Source organism: Phoca vitulina, unplaced genomic scaffold (genome assembly GCF_004348235.1).
Source record: "Phoca vitulina isolate PV1807 unplaced genomic scaffold, GSC_HSeal_1.0 scaffold9, whole genome shotgun sequence".
Taxonomy (NCBI): Eukaryota; Metazoa; Chordata; class Mammalia; order Carnivora; family Phocidae; genus Phoca; species Phoca vitulina.
Genome location: NW_022589712.1, coordinates 58,870,719 through 58,890,710, shown reverse-complemented (window position 1 = coordinate 58,890,710; position 19,992 = coordinate 58,870,719). Strand labels below are relative to the sequence as shown.

The 19,992-nt window shown below is 37.1% G+C and overlaps 1 protein-coding gene across 1 annotated transcript in view; it reads right to left on the bottom strand.

The window, feature by feature from the left end:
• ASCC3 (activating signal cointegrator 1 complex subunit 3) overlaps positions 1-19,992 on the bottom strand; it is a 366,263-nt gene that overhangs the window by 84,737 nt on the left and 261,534 nt on the right. Inside the window, exon 34 of the mRNA XM_032408161.1 lies at positions 17,609-17,734. Coding sequence (XP_032264052.1) covers positions 17,609-17,734 — 126 coding nt within the window. The remainder of the gene's footprint in view (positions 1-17,608; positions 17,735-19,992) is intronic.

The window sequence follows — 19,992 nt, the reverse complement described above, 5'->3', positions numbered from 1 at the left end:
ATAAGTAATAGAATTTCTAGACCAAGAATCAAATAATTTTTTATGCAATTAAAATTACAGAAGGAAGACATTATGCAAATAATATTACCATGAAAAACAAAAAGTTAAAATACCATTTTTGTCTAAAAATTTACTAGGCAATTTAAAACAAAAAAATCTCATGGATGCTGCTACTGATTACCATAAGCCATTACCCTATAAATATAACTGAGTAACAATTTTAACATTTTTTACTTTAACAAATTTAGTATAATAATAACAATTTTACCATTTTTTACTTTAACAAATTTAGTATACTCACAAATAATATTTAAAACCATCTATGATAAAAACTTTCCTTCAAAAATTATAAATTTTTAAAATATTTATTTTAGCCACTGTTTTATGTATTTACAAGGTATATTCTGATGGGCTAATACCCTTTCTAATGTTTGTCTAAGTTTATTGGGAAGCTTTTAAGACTAATTTGTAGCTTTTATTCAGATAAAGTACAGTCAGGGTAAACATTTCTTAAACATTTAAAATAAGTTGCAAAAATGAAAAAAAAAACCCAATTAAAATTATGTCTCTGAGATTACAACAAATTATTTGATGACTACATTACATATACTCTAACTTGCTATAAATCAACACATTTTTCAGAATAACTTAAAAAACTTCCAGGTATTTTTTCTTTTCTAATGTGCTCACCAACACTCTCACACTTGACTTGCCTAAGAGAAGAAATGCAAAAATTCAATTTAAGTAATTGAATTGACATTCAATTTACTCAGTATCAATACTTTTATCTTTATGGAATCTGGGGGTAATCTAGAATTAAAAAAAAAATCCTGAAATTGTTTACTTCGGGTATCCTGGCATATGTAAATGATAACTTTTATTTATTTATTTTTAGAAAGTGGTAACTTTTAAAAATAGAAAATGCTAGATAAAATATTACATTCAAGAATAGGAAAATCTCAAACATTAAAAAACTTGTCTTCTATACACCCAACACAAACACTAAAATGCGTAATTTTTGTTGTGATGTAACTTCACTGATTTATACTATTATTCTTTGCTAATATTTGACCTAAGTTTACTTACAACATTTCCAAATCCTTATAAAAGTAAGATTTCCTACATCTTAATCCTAATTAACCTACACTATATAATTTATAAGACACTGTAAAATAAACTAAATGTAAATGAAATTATGTCTAGGTCACATAAAATTTTGAGAGGTAATATATTCTGACAGTTTTCTGTGAATAAATAATGGAGTTTACATTTACATGATCTTCATTAGCATTATATGGCCTTTGCTTCTACTGCGTGAACTTTTCAGTCACTGGGTAATTTCTAGCCCAAATAATTATAAGCATTTAGCTTAAAACATTATATATCATTAATTTCAACAATCACTTCACTAACTAGAAAAAGCAAGCAACAGCTAAGTAAAAAGGTCTGTTTTCATGTTGCACTCTCCACAGTACAAAATTTACAATTTACTGGTTATTAAAACAGAAATATTACACAACTGTTTAATTACAGATAAAGGATACAATGTAGTTTCATGCTCACTGCATTGGATCATCAAGTCATTGTCTTTTCTCTGCCATAAACAGACAGCCTACCTTTTTGTCAGCATGCTATTTCATTTATTTCACAGAGAAACCCAGTTTCACAATAATTGACTTGTCAGAAGCTCTAATTTATGAGGCTGAGCTCTGTAAGATTTCTCTATATTGGACTCAACCTGCACACAAGCAGGGTTGAATATTTACAATGCTGTTAACAGGTGCTGAGTTGTTTAATGATTCTAATAGCCAGAAGCGTACTGAGAAAGCCAGCGGGATCACAATTACAGGCTGTTTGAACACAACAATTACTAGTCCCCTGGGAGGTGTGAAAGTCAAAGGCAGTTTGATCCTGACAGCATCTAGCACATGGGCTAGGCAAGCTAACTTCTATTAGCAGTCCATTGGGAAAAAGACATAACAAACCTCTCCCTCCCATAAAAATTTACAAAGTTCATTAAATTTAAACAATCCAAAAGATAAAACTTTAAAAAAAAATTATCTTTAAAAGATCTTATCAAAGGACAAACAGGAATACCACACATGAAACCTCAAGTTATCTTTTGGCAACCGTTAATAAGGATGAAATTTTGCTGGTTGGGAATGAAAGAGATTTTATTGTAATCGAAAACATAGATAAAGTTACACCAAACAGTCTGGATTTAATGTGAATAGTGGCAGCCATTTCCTGTTTCGTTATTGTAAACCTGGCCAGAGATCTTGCTGGGAAATTTTTCATCAGTCTTGAAATGCTGCAGCTATAACTGTCAGTCCTGGGAAGTCATTTGTTACAGAACCATGTTTTTTTATGTTCACATTATACAGCAGGAATAATGACACAAATAATGAAAGTGGCTACAGGGACAGCTGAAACTACCACAACATTTTTTGTCCCAGAAATGCTTAAAAGCTTTCTCAGGAGAAAACAAGAGAGTAAAATTGAACATACAAATTGAATCCAGAACTCAATTTGGAATATATTATATTTCATGATGCACCCAGTACATGTGTTTATATACATTTGAACACACTAATGTAATGTGTGTCTACATATATATTTATGCATATAAATATGTATCTTTGTATGCATGTGCATATATTTGCATGTATATACATATCACACACACACACGAGAATATAAACAGACACATAGAGAACAATCCAGGAACAGTGGCAGAATCTTTGTCAACGTAAGTTCTACTTTTGGTGGTGGTGTGCTGGGGTACCTTCCAGTAGTATGACTAAATGAAGGGAGCTGGAGAATTAGGTCATATTTACTATCTATGTATGACTGTATTTTGAAAGTGGTCTTTGTCTTTTCTATTTTAAATAAACCTCAATTTCTCCTTGTAACACACACATGCATGTATATATGCCTCTCCCACCCAACCAAAAGTCAAATCTCAATTTATGAAACTGAGTAATAGGGAGTATTAAGGATAAATTAAAACTACACATGATATAAGATTTTAGCTTCCTTGAAACTTCTAATAGATCTAAAAATAAGTAGGAAAAATTTGCCAATTTCCTGAACTCTTGTGCCTTTCTTTGCTTCCAGATTATGGAACAGGTGATTTTAACACAGACAATAAGAAGAAGAAGATACAATCAAGGGCCAGTCAGAATTCTGATTGTAGAGCTTCACTAGAGCAGAAGTATTTTATAAATAAAAGGTATAGATATTAAAACTGATATATTTTTTTTTTTTGCATCAAATGAACAAAAGTGTCACACATTCAAAATTTGTATGGTATGGTTTCCATAAAGAACATATTTTCCAGCATAGCACTGGAAGGAGAAGTGGAGAGGGAGTGTGGATATTTGGGTTCTGGACCCGATAATGAGCCTAGGGATGGAGATTGTGGCCCCTGGAGCCAGAGTAGTCAAATTCCAGTGCTCCCTCTGTCACTCAGGAGCTGTGTGATTATGGGCAAGTTGCTCAATCTCCCTGTGCTTCAGTCCCTTCATCTACAAAATGGGGATCATAATAATACTAAATGAGTTAGGCTCTTAAAACAACTCAAGTATGATAGATAATAAATAATGTTAGCGTACGTTTTTGTTTCTCAGTTATTAATTTCAATTGTTACTTTTATAAATTCCTTTCTTATATGTGTGGTTTTGCTAAATTCATCTAGTTCCTAGAGATGAATGCTTATTTTGTTTTCAAGCATTCATGCTATCTTGTAGATGCTCTAAAGATATGAATACTCCTTGGAATTGTGCTGTGACTGAAAAATTCACTGACTTTGTTATATATTACTTTTATTTTTTTATAGCTCTAGTCTTTACCTTTAAAATAAATTTTCACCTTCCCCTAGAATAAAAATAGTTAAATCCCAAGCAGGTAGATTGCCTTTGCCATCCTTTTTCTTGTTTATTTCTGGTATTATTGCAGCATTATACACTGGGAATGTAGTCTTATGATCTCTATGTTTTGAAATACACTGAGTTGTTCTTTGTGGCCTAGTACATGGTATATTTTTATAAATAAATTTTGATGAGTATTTACAAGAAGGCTTATTCTTTTGGGGGAGGAGAAATATAAAGATACATACACATATTCAAAGATACTGTTAATCAAACCCTCTATTTTACAAAGTACTTTTTATATCTCTTCGGCATGCTGATTTTCAAAAGAGATGTGTTCAAGTCTCTCAACATGATTGTAATTTAGTTAACATCTTGAATTTCTATCAGTTTATGCTTTCTGTATTTTGACGCTATGTTTTTAGTTACCTAAAAATTTGGATACTATATTTAGTGATTGTGCTTGCTATCTATATGGACCATTCTTCTTTGTTCTTTTTAGTTTTTCTTTACCTTGAATTTCATTTTCTCTGATTTTAATTCTGCAACTGTCGCTTTCCTTTTGCTACTGTCCCTCATATCTTCTTTCAATCCTTAACTTTCAACTTTTCTATATCACTTTGATTTGATGTTTCTTACAAATCATGTTTAGCTGGATATAAAATAATTGAATCTGAGAATTTCTGTCTTTCAACAGTTTAGTTTAAATTATTTTTAACATTTAAGATTATAATTGACCACACTTATATAACAAATAGATCCTGTCACTTCTCTACTCAAAACCCCACAATGGTTCTTATATCACTGATAATGAAAGTCAAAGTCATTCCCATGGTGTCTCAGCTCAGGTCTCACATGACTGGTACAACCACCAATCCCCCACATCCCTAATCTCATCTCCTGCTACTGTCTACCCCTCATTCACTCTGTATCAGCTACAACTTCTCCTTTCCATGCCTTGAATACACCAGACATGCATGCCTTTGAACCTCTCCTGTTCTCTTGGTCTGAAATGTTTTCCCTAGATATTCATGTGGTCAAACTTCTCATCCCTTTTAAGTCTTTATTCAAAAGTCAGCACCTTCTTTAAAAAAAAAAAAACAACTAACAATACAGTATTATTAACTATAGTCATCATGCTGTAAATTACAGCATTTATCTGGAAATTTGTATCTTTTGACCAACATCTCCCCATTTCCCTCTTTAGCACCTTTAATTAGGCCCACTCTGTTTCCCTATTTAATACTATAATTCTCCCACTCCACCCACTTGGCCTCCTGGTCTTCAGTACCATGTTCTTTTTTTCAAAGCATTCATAACTTTCTAACCTAACATTTTTTTTTCTTTTTCAAGTTTTTATTTAAATTCCAGTTGGTTAACACACAGTGTAATATTAGTTTCAGGTACAGATTTTAGTGAGTCATCATTTATATATGATACCTAGTGCTCATTACAAGTGCCCTCCTTAATACCCTTCATGCATTTAAGCCATTCCCCCCCCCCCCCCCCCCCCCCCCGCCCATCTCTCTTTCAGTAACCCTCAGTTTGTTCTCTTTGGTTAAAAGTCTGTTTTATGGTTTGCCCCTCTTTTTTTCTTTTTTCCCCTATGTTCATCTGTTTTATTTCTTAAATTCCACATATGAGTGAAATCATATAGTATTTGTTTTTCTCTGACTTATTTTGTTTAGCATAGTATACTCTAGTTCCATTCATGTCATTGCAAATGGCAAAATTTCATTCTTTTTGATGGCTGGGTAATTTTCCAGTGTGTGTGTGTGTGTGTGTATACACCATTTCTTCTTTATCCATTCACCAGTTGATGGACATTTGGGTTCTTTCCATAGTTTGGCTACTGTTGATAATGCTGCTATAAACATCAGGGTGCATGTATCCCTTCAAATCAGTAGTTTTGTATCCTTTGGGTAAATATGTTGTAACACTGCAATGCAATTGCTGGATTGTGGGTTAGTTCTATTTTTAACCTTCTTGCGGAACCTCCATACTGTTTTCCAGAGTGGCTGCACCAGTTTGCATTCCCACCAACAGTGCAAGAGGGTTCCCCTTTCTCCACATCCTCACCAAAATCTGTTGTTACCTGTGTTGTTAATTTTAGCCATTCTGACGGGTGTGAGGTGCTATCTCACTGGAGTTCGGATTTGTATCAGCATAACTTTTAAACTCATTGTCTCTGCTAAAAGAATAAGAGTGCCATGAAAGCAGAAAGTTTTTTATTTACATCTTCAAAATGCCTAGAATAGTACCTGACACATAGTAGGCACTCAATAAACGTTTACTGAATTAAGGAATATAGATTTAATTTTTTAAATGCTTCTACCTCACCATTTTAAGGCAATTCTATGATTTTTGAGACTAGAAATCATTACTTATGTTGCTACTACCTCCAGTTGCTGAGCATAGCTTTTTTTTTTTTCTAATTGAGACATAATTGACATGTAACAATGTATTAGTTTTAGTTATACAATATAATTATTTGATATGTTTGTATTGTTAAATGATTACCACAATTTGTCTAGTTAACAACAATCACCTTACATAGTTAGAAACTTTTTTCTTGTGATGAGAACTTTTAAGATCTACTCTCTCATCAACTTTCAAATATATATACACAGTATTAACTATAATCATTCTGTACATTAGATTCTCAGGATTATTTATCTTATAACTAGAAGTTTGTACTTTTTGACCTCCTTCACCCATTTTGCCCACCCTACCCATGATCTGTTCTTTGTATCTATGAGGTTTTTTGTTTTGTTTTTTGTTTTTGCTGTTGTTGGTAGAGTCCACATACAGGTGACAACATACAGTATTTATCTTTCTCTGCTTGACTTACTTAGCATAATGCCCTCCAGGTCCATCCATATTATTGCAAATGGCAGGATTTCTTTTTTTTTTTTTTTTTTTGGTGAATAATATTTCAGTGTGTGTGTGCGTGCATGTGTGTATCATGTCTTTATCTGTTCATCCACTGATGGACACAGGTTGTTTCTAGGTGTTTGCTATTGTAAATAATACTGCAATGAACATGGGAGTGCAGATATCTTTTTGAGACAGTGATTTCATATTCTTTGGATAAATACCCAGCAGTGGAATTGATGGATCATGTGGTAGTTCCATTTTTCATTTTTTGAGGAAACTCCATACTGTTTTCCACAGTGGCTGCACCAATTTTCATTCTCACCAACAGTGCACAAGGGTTCCCTTTTCTCCACATCCTCACACACTTATTTTTTGTCTTTCTGATACTAGCCATTCTAGGGTGTGAGATGATATCTTATGATTTTGATTTGCATTTCCCTGGTGATTAGTGATGTTGAGCACCTTTTCATGTACCTATTGGCCATCTGTATGTCCTCTTTAGAAAAATGTCTATTCAGATCCTTAGCCCATTTTTAAATCAGATTGTTATTTTTCTATTTAGTTGTATGAATTCTTTATATATTTTTATATATATATAAATATATAATCAGATATATGATTTGCACATATTTTCTCCCAGTTGGTAGGTTGCCTCTTCATTTTGCTAGTTTCCTTTACTGAGCAGAAGCATTTTAGTTTGATGTGGTCGCACTTGTTTATTTTTGCCTTTGCTTATGGTGTAAAATCCAAAAACTCATCACTAAGACCAATGTCAAGGACATTACCTTCTATGTCTTCTAGCAGTTTTACCGTTTCAGGTCTTACCTTCAAGTCTTTAATACATTTTGAGTTGACTTTTGTGCATGGTGAAATATATGGGTCCAGTTTCATTCTTTTGCATGTGAATATCCAGCTTTCCCAATACCATTTATTAAAGAGACTATACTTTCTCCATTATATACTCTTGGATCCTTTGAGTAAATTAATTGACCATATATGTATGGGCTTATTATCGGGCTCTCTGTTTCATTGATCTATGTGTCTGTTTTTATGCCAATACCATACTGTTTTGATTACTATACCTTTGTAATATAGTTTGAAATCAGGAAGTGTGATGCCTCCAGCTTTGTTCTTCTTTCTCAGGTTTGCTGGGGCTATTTGAGGTCTTTTGTGGTTCCATACAAGTTTTAGGATTGCTTGTTCTCTTTCTGTGAAAAATGTCATCATAGCCCTTCAAAAAAATTTAATACTGTACCTATTCTGGACTGATTAATTCAAATGGCAACAGTTTGGGCACAGGTTTCTACTTCAGGATAAGACCAGTCTTAGTCTCAACCTAGCTAGGTATCTCAAAATATGTTCAGGTGACTACTCTAAAAAAGAACTAGCAACTTTGATAAGGATAGTCAAGAGTATATAGACCATCACCTCCTGAAAATTAATTTAAGTGCATTTATCAATATATGACTGGACTTTTAAGAATGTTAGAACTTGGATGGTTATAAGGGCTGGAGAGAGCACTGCAGGCAGGCAGAAGAGTGACAGCAAAAGCATGAAAGTGAGAGAAACTCTCACCTAGCGGTGGTACGGGTTAATGTCTCCTTGGTGGTGTTGGTGGTGGTAGTAGAGGAAACCTAGCTTTTATTTGGGGCAGCAAGAAAAGCAGCTGCCACAATAACCAAGTGCCCTAAGCTACTGCATCTTTTGACTCCCAGAGCTAGAATTTCCCCTTAGCAAAGATGGCCCTCAGGTAAAAATAGGTGAGGCAATGTGAACTGCAGAATACTCACTATTTAAATGCACTACAATCATATGAGCAGGAGATACCCTAAACTGTCAATACCCAAGAAGTCCCCAGGCTCAGAGGCGCAATATAATTTCTTTAAGTTATAAACCAAGTACATCCCCTCAAGGTTTCATCTTTGTTCACTGGGCTAACCTCTCCCACACTTCTTGTTCTGTCCTTATTAATACTGTTTATTATAGTTGCATGTGGATTTTTCTCACCACATTAATATTAAATAGAAGGTAGTTTGCAACCAGAACAACAGGGAGTGATGTCTGTTCCAGTTCCCTCTTGGTAGGGCCCAAACCGAAGGACATTCTACAAGATAACTGGCTAGTATTCTCCTAACATGTCAAGGTTATAGTAGACAAATACTGAAAAAATGCCACACATTACAGTGAATTAAGGAGACAGAACTAAATGCAATGCAGGATACCAAACTGGATCCTGGACAGAAAAGGACATGAGTGGGACAGCTGACAAAACCTGAGTAAAGTCTGTGGATTAGTTAATAGTATGACATAAATGTTAATTTCCTGGTTTGGATAATTGTGCTCCCGTCGTGTCAGGTGCTCACATCTGGGGAAGCTGGGGGCAGGCTATGCAGTGTCTGTACTATTTTTGTAATTGTTTTAAAGTCACAAATTGTTTCTAATTCAAAGTTAAAATTTGTTTTTTTTTTTTTTTAAGTTTAAGAAAAGTAGATGCACACACAAAGTTCAGTGTATCTGCGGATTTAGTAAAGAACTCTAATTTGCTAAAGAACTCAATTTAAATTTGAACTCAGTTTGAACCAGTTTAAAGACCTCAGAGAATTATTTCCTTGTTTACTAATCAGAGAAACTGACAAATGATTAGGTTCTTAGTCTCTAAACTAGATTCTTTAGGATGGTATGGACCGGGAAAGCAACTGAAAGGCAGTACAGGACTAACAGCTCACTAATCAACATTATGTTCTTCATAATTAATACAAAACTTAGAAATACTTTAATGCATGTATTTGATTCTCAACATGATCCTGTGAGGGAGGATTATTATTATTACTCACTTTCCAGATGAAGAAAGGGAAGCTGAGAGGTGAAGTGACTCAGGGTCAAACAGTAAAGGGTAGTGCTAAAACAGGAATTAGTGTTCTGACTCCATGTTCAAATCTCTTTCCACAATATTAATCGCCTCTATCTTTTATGACATAAGAAAAAGAAATACATCTACAGTTACACACCAAGCCACTCGTTCCTCTAAAAAAAGAGTTGAGTCAGAAAACCTATGGTGTTAAGTCCTGGTTTTATGTCAAAGCAGTTCTGGGATGCAGAGCAAGTCACTTTAAGTTTCCGACCTCCCTTTTTTCAGTATCAAACAAGAAGGTTGGACCAGAGTACGTGTAAAGTCTATCCCAGTATACCTTCCACAATTCTAATCCTGCAATCTATTTGCTATGGTTGCAGTGCTGGATGGCTACCTCACTAATCCCGTAGTCATGTTCCCAAATGATATCTTGTATCTAATCCAGAAGCCCTAAGAGCTGAGGAAACAGAAAACTGTCACCATATTTTCAAACTGAGATCTATGTGAGTGGAAATGTTGGATGAAACATGAAACAAATTTCTTAAGGTACCAACAGGTAAGATTTGGTAATGACATTTTCATCATGATCTCTCTGTTCAAGACCTTACAATGCCTTGATATTTCCTAATCTATCAGGAATGTCCCCCATCTCTGGCCCTCCTTCTATTCCTTCTGCAACTGTTAAGGTCCTATTCACCTTTCTTATTAAACAGCTGCCTAACCGGTCTTCCTGCTTTAAATGTCTCCCATTCCAGCTCATTCCCGACCATAGTGTCATAGTGTCATCAGGACTGAAACAAACCAAACCTAATTTGGGGATGTTAAACCATGTTTAAAAACTCACCACAGCCAATAGGATCAGATGGAAACTCCTTAGCATGACATACAGGCTATTGACTCTCTGGTGAGTGGCCCACTTTCTGGTCAAGACAATCTTTTGATCTCCATACTCTTAAGCTCTGGCTACATCAAACTTCTTGGCACTCTACAAATGGCCTTTCAAGCCACAAGGGCCTATGTCCATATAGTATTTTTTTTTTTTTGTAGTTTTTAATTTTATTATATTATGTTAGTCACGATACAATACATCATTAGTTTTTGATGTAGTGATCCACGATCCATTGTTTTCGTATAACACCCAGTGCTCCATGCAGTACATACCCTCCTTAATACCCATCACCGGGCTAACCAATCCCCCTCCCCCCTCCCCTCTAGAACCCTGTTTGTTTCTTAGGTCCAGAGTTTCTCATGGTTCATCTCTCCCTCCAATTCCCCCCGCCCATTTTCCCCTTCCTTCTCCTAATGTCCTCCATGCTATTCCTCATGTTCCACAAATAAGTGAAACCATATGATAATTGACTTTCTCTGCTTGACTTATTTCGCTTAGCATAATCTCCTCCAGTCCCATCCATGTTGATGTAAAAGTTGGGTATTCATCTTTTCTGATGGCTGAGTAATATTCCATTGTATATATGGACCACATCTTCTTTATCCATTCATCTGTTGAAGGGCATCTCGGCTCTTTCCACAGTTTGGCTATTGCGGACATTGCTGCTATGAACATTGGGGTGCATATGGCCCTTCTTTTCACTACATCTGTGTCTTTGGGGTAAATACCCAGGAGTGCAATTGCTGGGTCATAGGGTAGCTCTATTTTTAACTTTTTGAGGAACCTCCACACTGTTTTCCAAAGTGGCTGTACCAACTTGCATTCCCACCAACAGTGTAAGAGGGTTCCCCTTTCTCCACAACCTCTCCAACATGTGTGGTTTCTTTCCCTGTCCATTTTGGCCATTCTAACTGGTATAAGGTGGTATCTAAGTGTGGTTTTGATTTGGATTTCCCTGATGGCTAATGATGAACATTTTTTCATGTGTCTGTTAGCCATTTGTATGTCTTCTTCAGAGAAGTGTCTGTTCATCTCTTCTGCCCACTTTTTGACTTGATTATTTGTTTTTTGGGTGTTGAGTTTGAGAAGTTCTTTATAGATTTTGGATATCAGTGCTTTATCTGTGGTGTCATTTGCAAATATCTTCTCCCATTCTGTGGGTTGCCTCTTTGTTTTGTTGACTGTTTCCTTTGCTGTGCAGAAGCTTTTTATCTTGATGAAGTCCCAAAAGTTCATTTTTGCTTTTGTTTCACTAGTTTTTGGAGATGTATCTTGAAAGAAGTTGCTGTGGCCGATGTCAAAGAGGTTACTGCCTATGTTCTCCTCTAGGATTTTGATGGATTCCTGTCTCACATTGAGGTCTTTCATCCACTTTGAGTTTATCTTTGTGAATGGTGTTAGAGAATGGTCGAGTTTCATTCTTCTGCATGTGGCTGTCCAATTTTCCCAGCACCATTTATTGAAGAGACTTTTTTCCATTGCATGTTTTTTCCTGTTTTGTCAAAGATTATTTGACCATAGGGTTGAGGGTCCATATCTGGGTCCTCTATTCTGTTCCATTGGTCTGTATGTCTGTTTTTGTGCCAGTACCATGCTGTCTTGGTGATCACAGCTTTGTAATAGAGCTTGAAATCGGGCAACGTGATGCCCCCAGCTTGTTTTTCTTTTTCAACATCTCCTTGGCGATTTGGGGTCTTTCCTGATTCCATACAAATTTTAGGATTGTTTGTTCCAGCACTTTGAAAAATGTCATTGGAATTTTGATCGGGATGGCATTGAAGGTATAGATTGCTCTGGGTAGCATAGACATTTTAACAATGTTTATTCTTCCGATCCCTGAGCATGGAATATTTTTCCATCTTTTTGTGTTTTCTTCAATTTCTTTCATGAGTGTTCTGTAGTTCCTAGAGTATAGATCCTTTACCTCTTTGGTTAGGTTTATTCCGAGGTATCTTATGGTTTTTGGTGCTATTGTAAATGGAATCGTTTCTTTAATTTCTCTTTCAACAGTTGCGTTGTTAGTGTATAAGAAAGCAACCGATTTCTGTGCATTGATTTTGTATCCTGCCACATTACTGAATTGCTGGATGAGTTCTAGTGATTTGGGGGTGGAGTCTTTTGGGTTTTCCACATAAAGTATCATGTCGTCTGCAAAAAGAGAGAGTTTGACTTCTTCTTTGCCAATTTGAATACCTTTTATTTCTTTTTGTTGTCTGATTGCTGTTGCTAGGACTTCTAGTACTATGTTGAACAACAGTGGTGAGAGTGGGCATCCTTGACGTGTTCCTGATCTTAAGGGAAAGGCTCTCAGCTTTTCCCCATTGAGGATGATATTCACTGTGGGTTTTTCATAGATGGATTTTATGAGCTTGAGGAATGTTCCCTCTATCCCTATACTCTGGAGAGTTTTAATCAGGAAAGGATGTTGTATTTTGTCAAATGGTTTTTCTGCATCAATTGAGAGGACCATATGGTTCTTCTCCCTCCTCTTATTAATGTGTTCTATCACATTGATTGATTTGCGAATGTTGAACCACCCTTGCATCCTGGGGATAAATCCCACTTGGTCGTGGTGGATGATCCTTTTAATGCATTGTTGGATCCTATTAGCTAGGATTTTGTTGAGGATTTTGGAATCCGTATTCATCAGGGATATCGGTCTGAAATTCTCCTTTTTGATGGGGTCTTTGCCTGGTTTGGGGATTAAGGTAATGCTGGCCTCATAGAATGAGTTTGGAAGTTTTCCTTCTGTTTCTATTTTTTGAAACAGCTTCAGTAGAATAGGTATTATTTCTTCTTTGAATGTTTGGTAGAATTCCCCAGGGAATCCATCAGGCCCTGGACTCTTGTTTTTGGGGAGGTTTTTGATCACTGCTTCAATCTCGTTACTGGTCATTGGCCTATTCAGGTTGTCCATTTCTTCCTGTTTCAGTCTTGGCAGCTTATAGATTTCCAGGAAGGCCTCCATTTCATCCAGATTGCTCAGTTTATTGGCATATAGTTGTTGATAATAATTTCTAATAATTGTTTCTATTTCCTTGGTGTTAGTCGTGATCTCTCCCCTTTCATTCATAATTTTATTAATTTGGGTCCTTTCTCTCTTCTTTTGGATAAGTCTGGCCAGTGGTTTATCAATCTTATTAATTCTTTCAAAGAACCAAGTTCTAGTTTCATTGATCTGATCTACTGTGTTTCTGGTTTCTAGTTCATTGATTTCTGTTCTAATTTTAATTATTTCTCTTCTAATGCATGGCTTAGGCGTCGTTTGTTGCTTTTTCTCTAGTTCTTTAAGGTGTAGAGTTAGTTGGTGAATTTGGGATTTTTCTATTTTTTTGAGTGAGGCTTGGATGGCCATGTATTTCCCCCTTAGGACCGCCTTTGCAGTATCCCATAGGTTTTGGACCGATGTGTTTTTGTTCTCATTGATTTCCATGAATTGTTTAAGTTCTTCTTTGATTTCTTGGTTGACCCAAACATTCTTGAGCAGAGTGGTCTTTAGCTTCCAAGTGTTTGAATTTCTGCCAAATTTTTTCTTGTGATTGAGTTCCAGTTTTAGAGCAGTGTGGTCTGAGAATATGCAGGGAATAATCTCAATCTTTTGGTATCGGCTGAGACCTGATTTGTGACCCAATATATGGTCTATTCTGGAGAAAGTTCCATGTGCGCTCCAGAAGAATGAGTATTCTGTTGTTTCAGGGTGGAATGTTCTGTAAATATCTATGAGGTCCATCTGGTCCAATGTATCATTCAAAGCTCTTGTTTCCTTGTTGATTTTCTGCTTAGATGATCTGTCCATTGCTGAGAGTGGACTATTGAGGTCTCCTACAATTAACGTATTGTTATCAATATGACTCTTTATTTTGGTTAACAGTTGGCTTATGTAGATGGCTGCTCCCATGTTGGGGGCATAGATATTTACAATTGTTAGATCTTCTTGTTGGATAGACCCTTTAAGAATGATATAGTGTCCTTCTGTGTCTCTAATTACAGACTTTAGTTTAAAATCTAATTTGTCTGATATAAGAATTGCTATCCCAGCTTTCTTTTGAGGTCCGCTGGCATGGAAGATGGATCTCCATCCCTTCACTTTCAGTCTGGATGTATCTTTAGGTTCAAAATGAGTCTCTTGTAGATAGCATATGGATGGGTCCTGTCTTTTTATCTAATCTGCAACCCTGTGCCGTTTTATGGGAGCGTTTAGGCCATTCACGTTGAGAGTGATTATTGAAAGATATGAATTAATTGTCATCATGTTGCCTGTGAAGACGTTGTTTTTATAGATTGTCCCTGTAAATTTCTGTTGTAGATCACTCTTGGGGTCTTTCTCCTTTTATAGAACCCCCCTTAATATTTCTTGCAGGGCCGGCTTAGTGGTCACATATTCTTTCAACTTCTGCCGGTCGTGGAAGCTCTGCATCTCTCCATCCATTCTAAATGAAAGCCTTGCCAGATAAAGTATTCTTGGCTGCATGTTCTTCTCATTTAGTACTCTGAATATGTCTTGCCAGGCCTTTCTGGCTTGCCAGGTCTCTGTGGATAGGTCTGACGTTATTCTGATGTTCCTCCCTCTGTACGTAAGGAATCTCTTCCCCCTAACTGCCCTTAAGATGGTTTCCTTGGTTCTAAGATTTGCAAGTTTTACTATTACATGCCGGGGTGTTGGCCTGTTTTCCTTGATCTTAGGAGGGGTCCTCTCTGCCTCTAGGACTCAAATGTTTGTTTCATTCCCCAGATTAGGGAAGTTCTCAGCTACGATTTGCTCAAATACATCTTCTAGCCCTCTCTCTCTCTCCACTCCCTCCGGGATTCCAATGATTCTGACATTGGAACGCCTCATGGTGTCACTTATTTCTCTGATTCTATTTTCATGGATTCTGAGTTGTTTTTCCCTGGCCTCCTCTTTTCCCTTTTTATCTATTATATTGTCGTCCAGATCGCTTATTCTCTCTTCTGTCTCAGTTACCCTAGCTGTTAGATTATCTAATTCGGATTGGATCTCATTGATAGCATTTTTAAGTTCTGCCAATTCTCCATTTATTTCTGCCCTTAGAGACTCTATGTTGCCATTAATTGATTTCTCCATTCTAGCCATTGTCTTCACAATTGCTAGCCTGAATTCCATCTCCGACATCTTGGTTATATCTGCATCTATTTGTAAATCTGCAGCGTAAGTCATAATCTCTGAGTCTTTTCTGATTTGGGGTTCCTCCTCCTAGTCATTCTGTTGATGGGTGTTTGAGGGAATGTATAGAGTCCAAATTATTGACCAGAACCCAAGCAAGATGCACCTGTTTTCTTGGGACCTTAGTGTTGCTGGCCTCTTGTTTTCCCAGCCTGTCTTCTGGGGGAGGGGCCTGCCGCGCTGTTACTCAGGCAACCCTGTTTGGGTGGAGTTTCCCTGCGCCCCTGTGGCGGGGGATGGGCTCAGTGGGAATCAGTCTTTGGGGCTTTTGTTCTCTGGCGGCTTTCCCTTGCGGCTTTCTGCGTCTCTTCCCCCAGTCAGAGCAGAAGAGACTGTTTCCAATCCTCTGCCTCAGAGCAGAGAGACCTCAGTCTGTTCTTCAGTGAGCTCTCCAGGCCACACCGTCTCCGTTTCTATCCGTGCTGCTATAAACTGCAGCGTCCTGGGTTGTGCGCCCCTCCGCAGCGCTCTCACTCCTGCCTCCAGGTCGGGGCACGTCTCTGCCCTTTGTGCTTCTAAAACCGCCAGCTGCTCCCAATTCGCGTGCGCGCGACTCTGGCGCTCGGGGTTTCCACCCCTGGGGGTTGCTGTTCACCGGCACAACCCCAGCGCACCGGGTTTCCGTCTGGGAGGCTGCAGTTCGCGTGCGCGTGACCGTCGCTCCGGTTTCTATCCCGGGTGGGCTGCAGTTCGTGTGCGCGCGACCGTCGCTCTGGTTTCCCTCTGGCGGGGGTGGGGGGGGGGGGGGGGGGGGGGGGGGGGGGGCGGGGGCTGCAGTTAGCGTGCGCGTGATCGTCGCTCCGGGTTTCTGTCCGGGGGGCTGCAGTTCGCGTGCGCACGACCCCGCCGGTCTGGTTTTCCACCCGGGTGGCTGCCCTAAAGTCCTTTCCCGGCGCTACCGGTCTGTGAGTCTGTGCCCCGTCCGCAGCGCGCGAGGCTGTCACTCACCGGCGGTGTAGGATCCCCAGGTCCAGGCACCCTCCCATTGCTGTTTATCCTCCGATATCTGCCTGCAGAATCACGGCTCTCCGCTTCGTACCTCAAAACCAACTGCCTGTGATATTCTGTTTGTAGAGATCCAGATCTTCCTACATCTCAGGCTGGTTTCGTGGGTGCTCAGAGTATTCTGGTAGATATCCAGCTCAATTCCGGGGACCAGTTGAAATAGGGTCCCCTACTCCTCCGCCATCTTTCCCCTCCCCCCTCCATATAGTATTTTTGTGCCTCTTACCTTTTCTACTCCTGTTCCAGATTCAAAATTGAAGTATCACCTCTCTGAAGATTTTACTCTCATAGGCTTAATACAGTTCTATTAGAGCACTTATGATTTACATTGTAATCATTTATAAGTCTTTTTCCCACATTAAAAGATCAGCCATTGAAGATAGGGGATAATGTACGCTAATTTTTACCCTCAAAATCTACATAACATTTGAAAAATAGGTGCTCAATGAAGAAGATCTACCTATACTGCCTGAAAATAAAAGACACTCCACCACAACTCCCCTAATTTTATTTCCTCCTGCAGGGTTCTTATTAACCATTACAGAAGCCTGACAAAGTCTTCCCTCTATAACTGCACAAGCCTCACTCTTCTCTGAATTCCAACTGCACCTAAGGCAGTAACTACCATCTAGTTTAGCACATTTCTTAATGAATTCAGGTGTCCTGTCTCTCTTACTACAGAGCAAACTCCTCAAGGATATCCTAAGTTAATGAAAATAAGCTAAGCAATAAATGCATACCATTATTCATTTTCAAATATATCATAATATATTGTGATATCAGAGATAATCATGTGATTCTCTGGGAAAATTCATATACCTAGAATGCCCAAAGTTCTGACTTTTTTGTTATGTACTGAAATTTAGGGATTATTACTTTCAAACATAATTTCGTTCAGTGTGAAACAGAATGATATATAGCTGCCCTGCACTTACCTGGGGTTCATGATAAGACGTCGGAAAAAGTAGGTCCAGGTAATATAATCCATTGCATCTTGCTTAGATGTAATTGTACCACCAGCAATCTCTGCATTTAAATGGTCAGAGAGCACTCCCAATAAGCTATATAGTGAACAAGACATGGGAAACATACATGAACATTAAATGAAACACACTTTATCTCATATTGCAGGCTGACGGAATGGGGCTAGTAACTTTCAGGAGAAGATGAGAGCCAAAAGGAGAAAGGTAAGAGTGGGCAACAGAAGACTTAGAAAGTAGGGAAAAGTATACTTATGGGGTACTGGAATAGTATTGAGGCTGATGAAAGGAGAGTTGGCAGGAAAGGGATGACAGTTATGAGAGAGTAAAGATATATATTCCTTTCATTTATTCAGTGAGTATTAAGTTCCTAGTGATATGAAACATAATTGTGCTAGGTGTTGCAGAGTATTCAAAGATGATCAGATGTGTTGAAAGACTAGCATAACATAATGTTCATTTTAGTTTCTTATGTAAAATGCAAAAAAAAAGGGGAAGCAGTGTCCAACAAAAGAAAACCTAAATAAATTATGATATGTGGGACTATTAATACACTGGTATTAAAAATAGGTTTTGCAAAGGATGTTTAAGAACATGAGAAAATGGTAATAAATTATATGATTAAAAAAGTAACAACACAAGTTTCTATATTACTCTCAATTCATCAGTAGTAGAGTATAAATCTGTATACTCAATTGGGAGGGCAACTTGGCAATATCTATTTGAATGATCTCTATGATGCAGCAATTTCACTTTTCACTATCACCTGCCAGAGAAACATTTATAGATGAGGGTAGGGAAGCAAATTACTTCACTGCAACATTATCCGTAAGAAAAAAATTAGGAAACTCTCGAAAGGCCCATTAATAGAGAAGTTAATATGTACACTATGGAATACTCCATGATAGGTAAGTATTAATAATAGTCATAGTAAGGTACAAAATTAAAATTTTTAGTTAACTACTGAAATATACATATAGAAAATTACATAAATCATACATGTACAACTCAAGTAATTTTCGCAATGTGAACACATCTGTGTAACCAACACTAAGATCAAGTATTTCCAGTTCCCCAGAAGCCCTCCTTTTGTGCTGCTTAGTCACTACCATTGTTCAAAAGAATATTCTGACTTACTTCTGTTCCTTACCTTATTGCAGTGGCTTGGGCTTCTAGTACAATGCTTACTGGAAATGGGGAGAACAATATTCCTGTATCATTCCCTATCTCAAAGGGAAAACTTTTCACTATTTCATTATTACTTATGATGTTTGCAGTAGATTTACTCTTTATCAGATTAAGGACATTTCCTTATATTCCTGTTTGCTAAGAGTTTTTATTATAAATTGGTGTGGAATTTTTTCAAATACTTTTTTTTAAATCTATGAAATAATCGTATGATTTTCTATCTTTTCCTGCTAATGTAGTAAATTATAGTAATTTGTAGTAATTTATTTTCAAATAATAAATCAACTTCACATTTATAAAATAAATTATACATAATTTGATTTACTAATGTTTTGTTTAGGATTTCTATATTTATATTCATGAAAGTTACAGGTTTGTTAATGTTCCTTTTTGGTAAATTTCTTATCAGGTTTTGGTATCATGGTTACTCTGATCTTATAAATAAGTAGGCAAATAGTCTTATCTTCTCTACTATTAAGAAAAGTTCATTTCAGACTGATGTTACCTCACCCTTAATGTTATGAAGAATTCACTAGTAAAGCATCTGAGTCCGAAGATTTCTTTATGGCAAGATTTTAACTTTTAGATTCAACTGCTTTGATAAATAAGAGATCATTTAGATTTTCTATTTCTTTTATGTCAGTTTGATAAGTTTTTTTCATTTTATTTATTTATTTTTTAATTAATTTTATTTTATTATGTTAGTCACCATACATTACATCATTAGTTTTTGATGTAGTGTTCCATGATTCATTGCGTATAACACCCCGTGCTCCATGCAATACGTGCTCTCCTTAATAGCCACCACTGGGCTGACCCATCCCCCCACACCCTCCCCTCTAAAACCCTCAGTTTGTTTCTCAGAGTCCATAGTCTCTCATGGTTCGTCTCCCCCTCCGATTTCCCCCCCCTTCATTTTCCTTCCCACTACCTTCTTCTTTTTTTTTTTTTAAACATAAAATGTATTATTTGTTTTAGAGGTACAGGTCTGTGACTCATCAGTCTTACACAAATCACAGTGCTCACCATAGCACATACTCTCCCCAATGTCTATCACCCAGCCACCCCATCCCTCCTACCCCCCACCACTCCAGCAACCCTCAGTTTGATAAGTTTTTTGATGAATTTTACCATTTGATCTAAATTTTAAA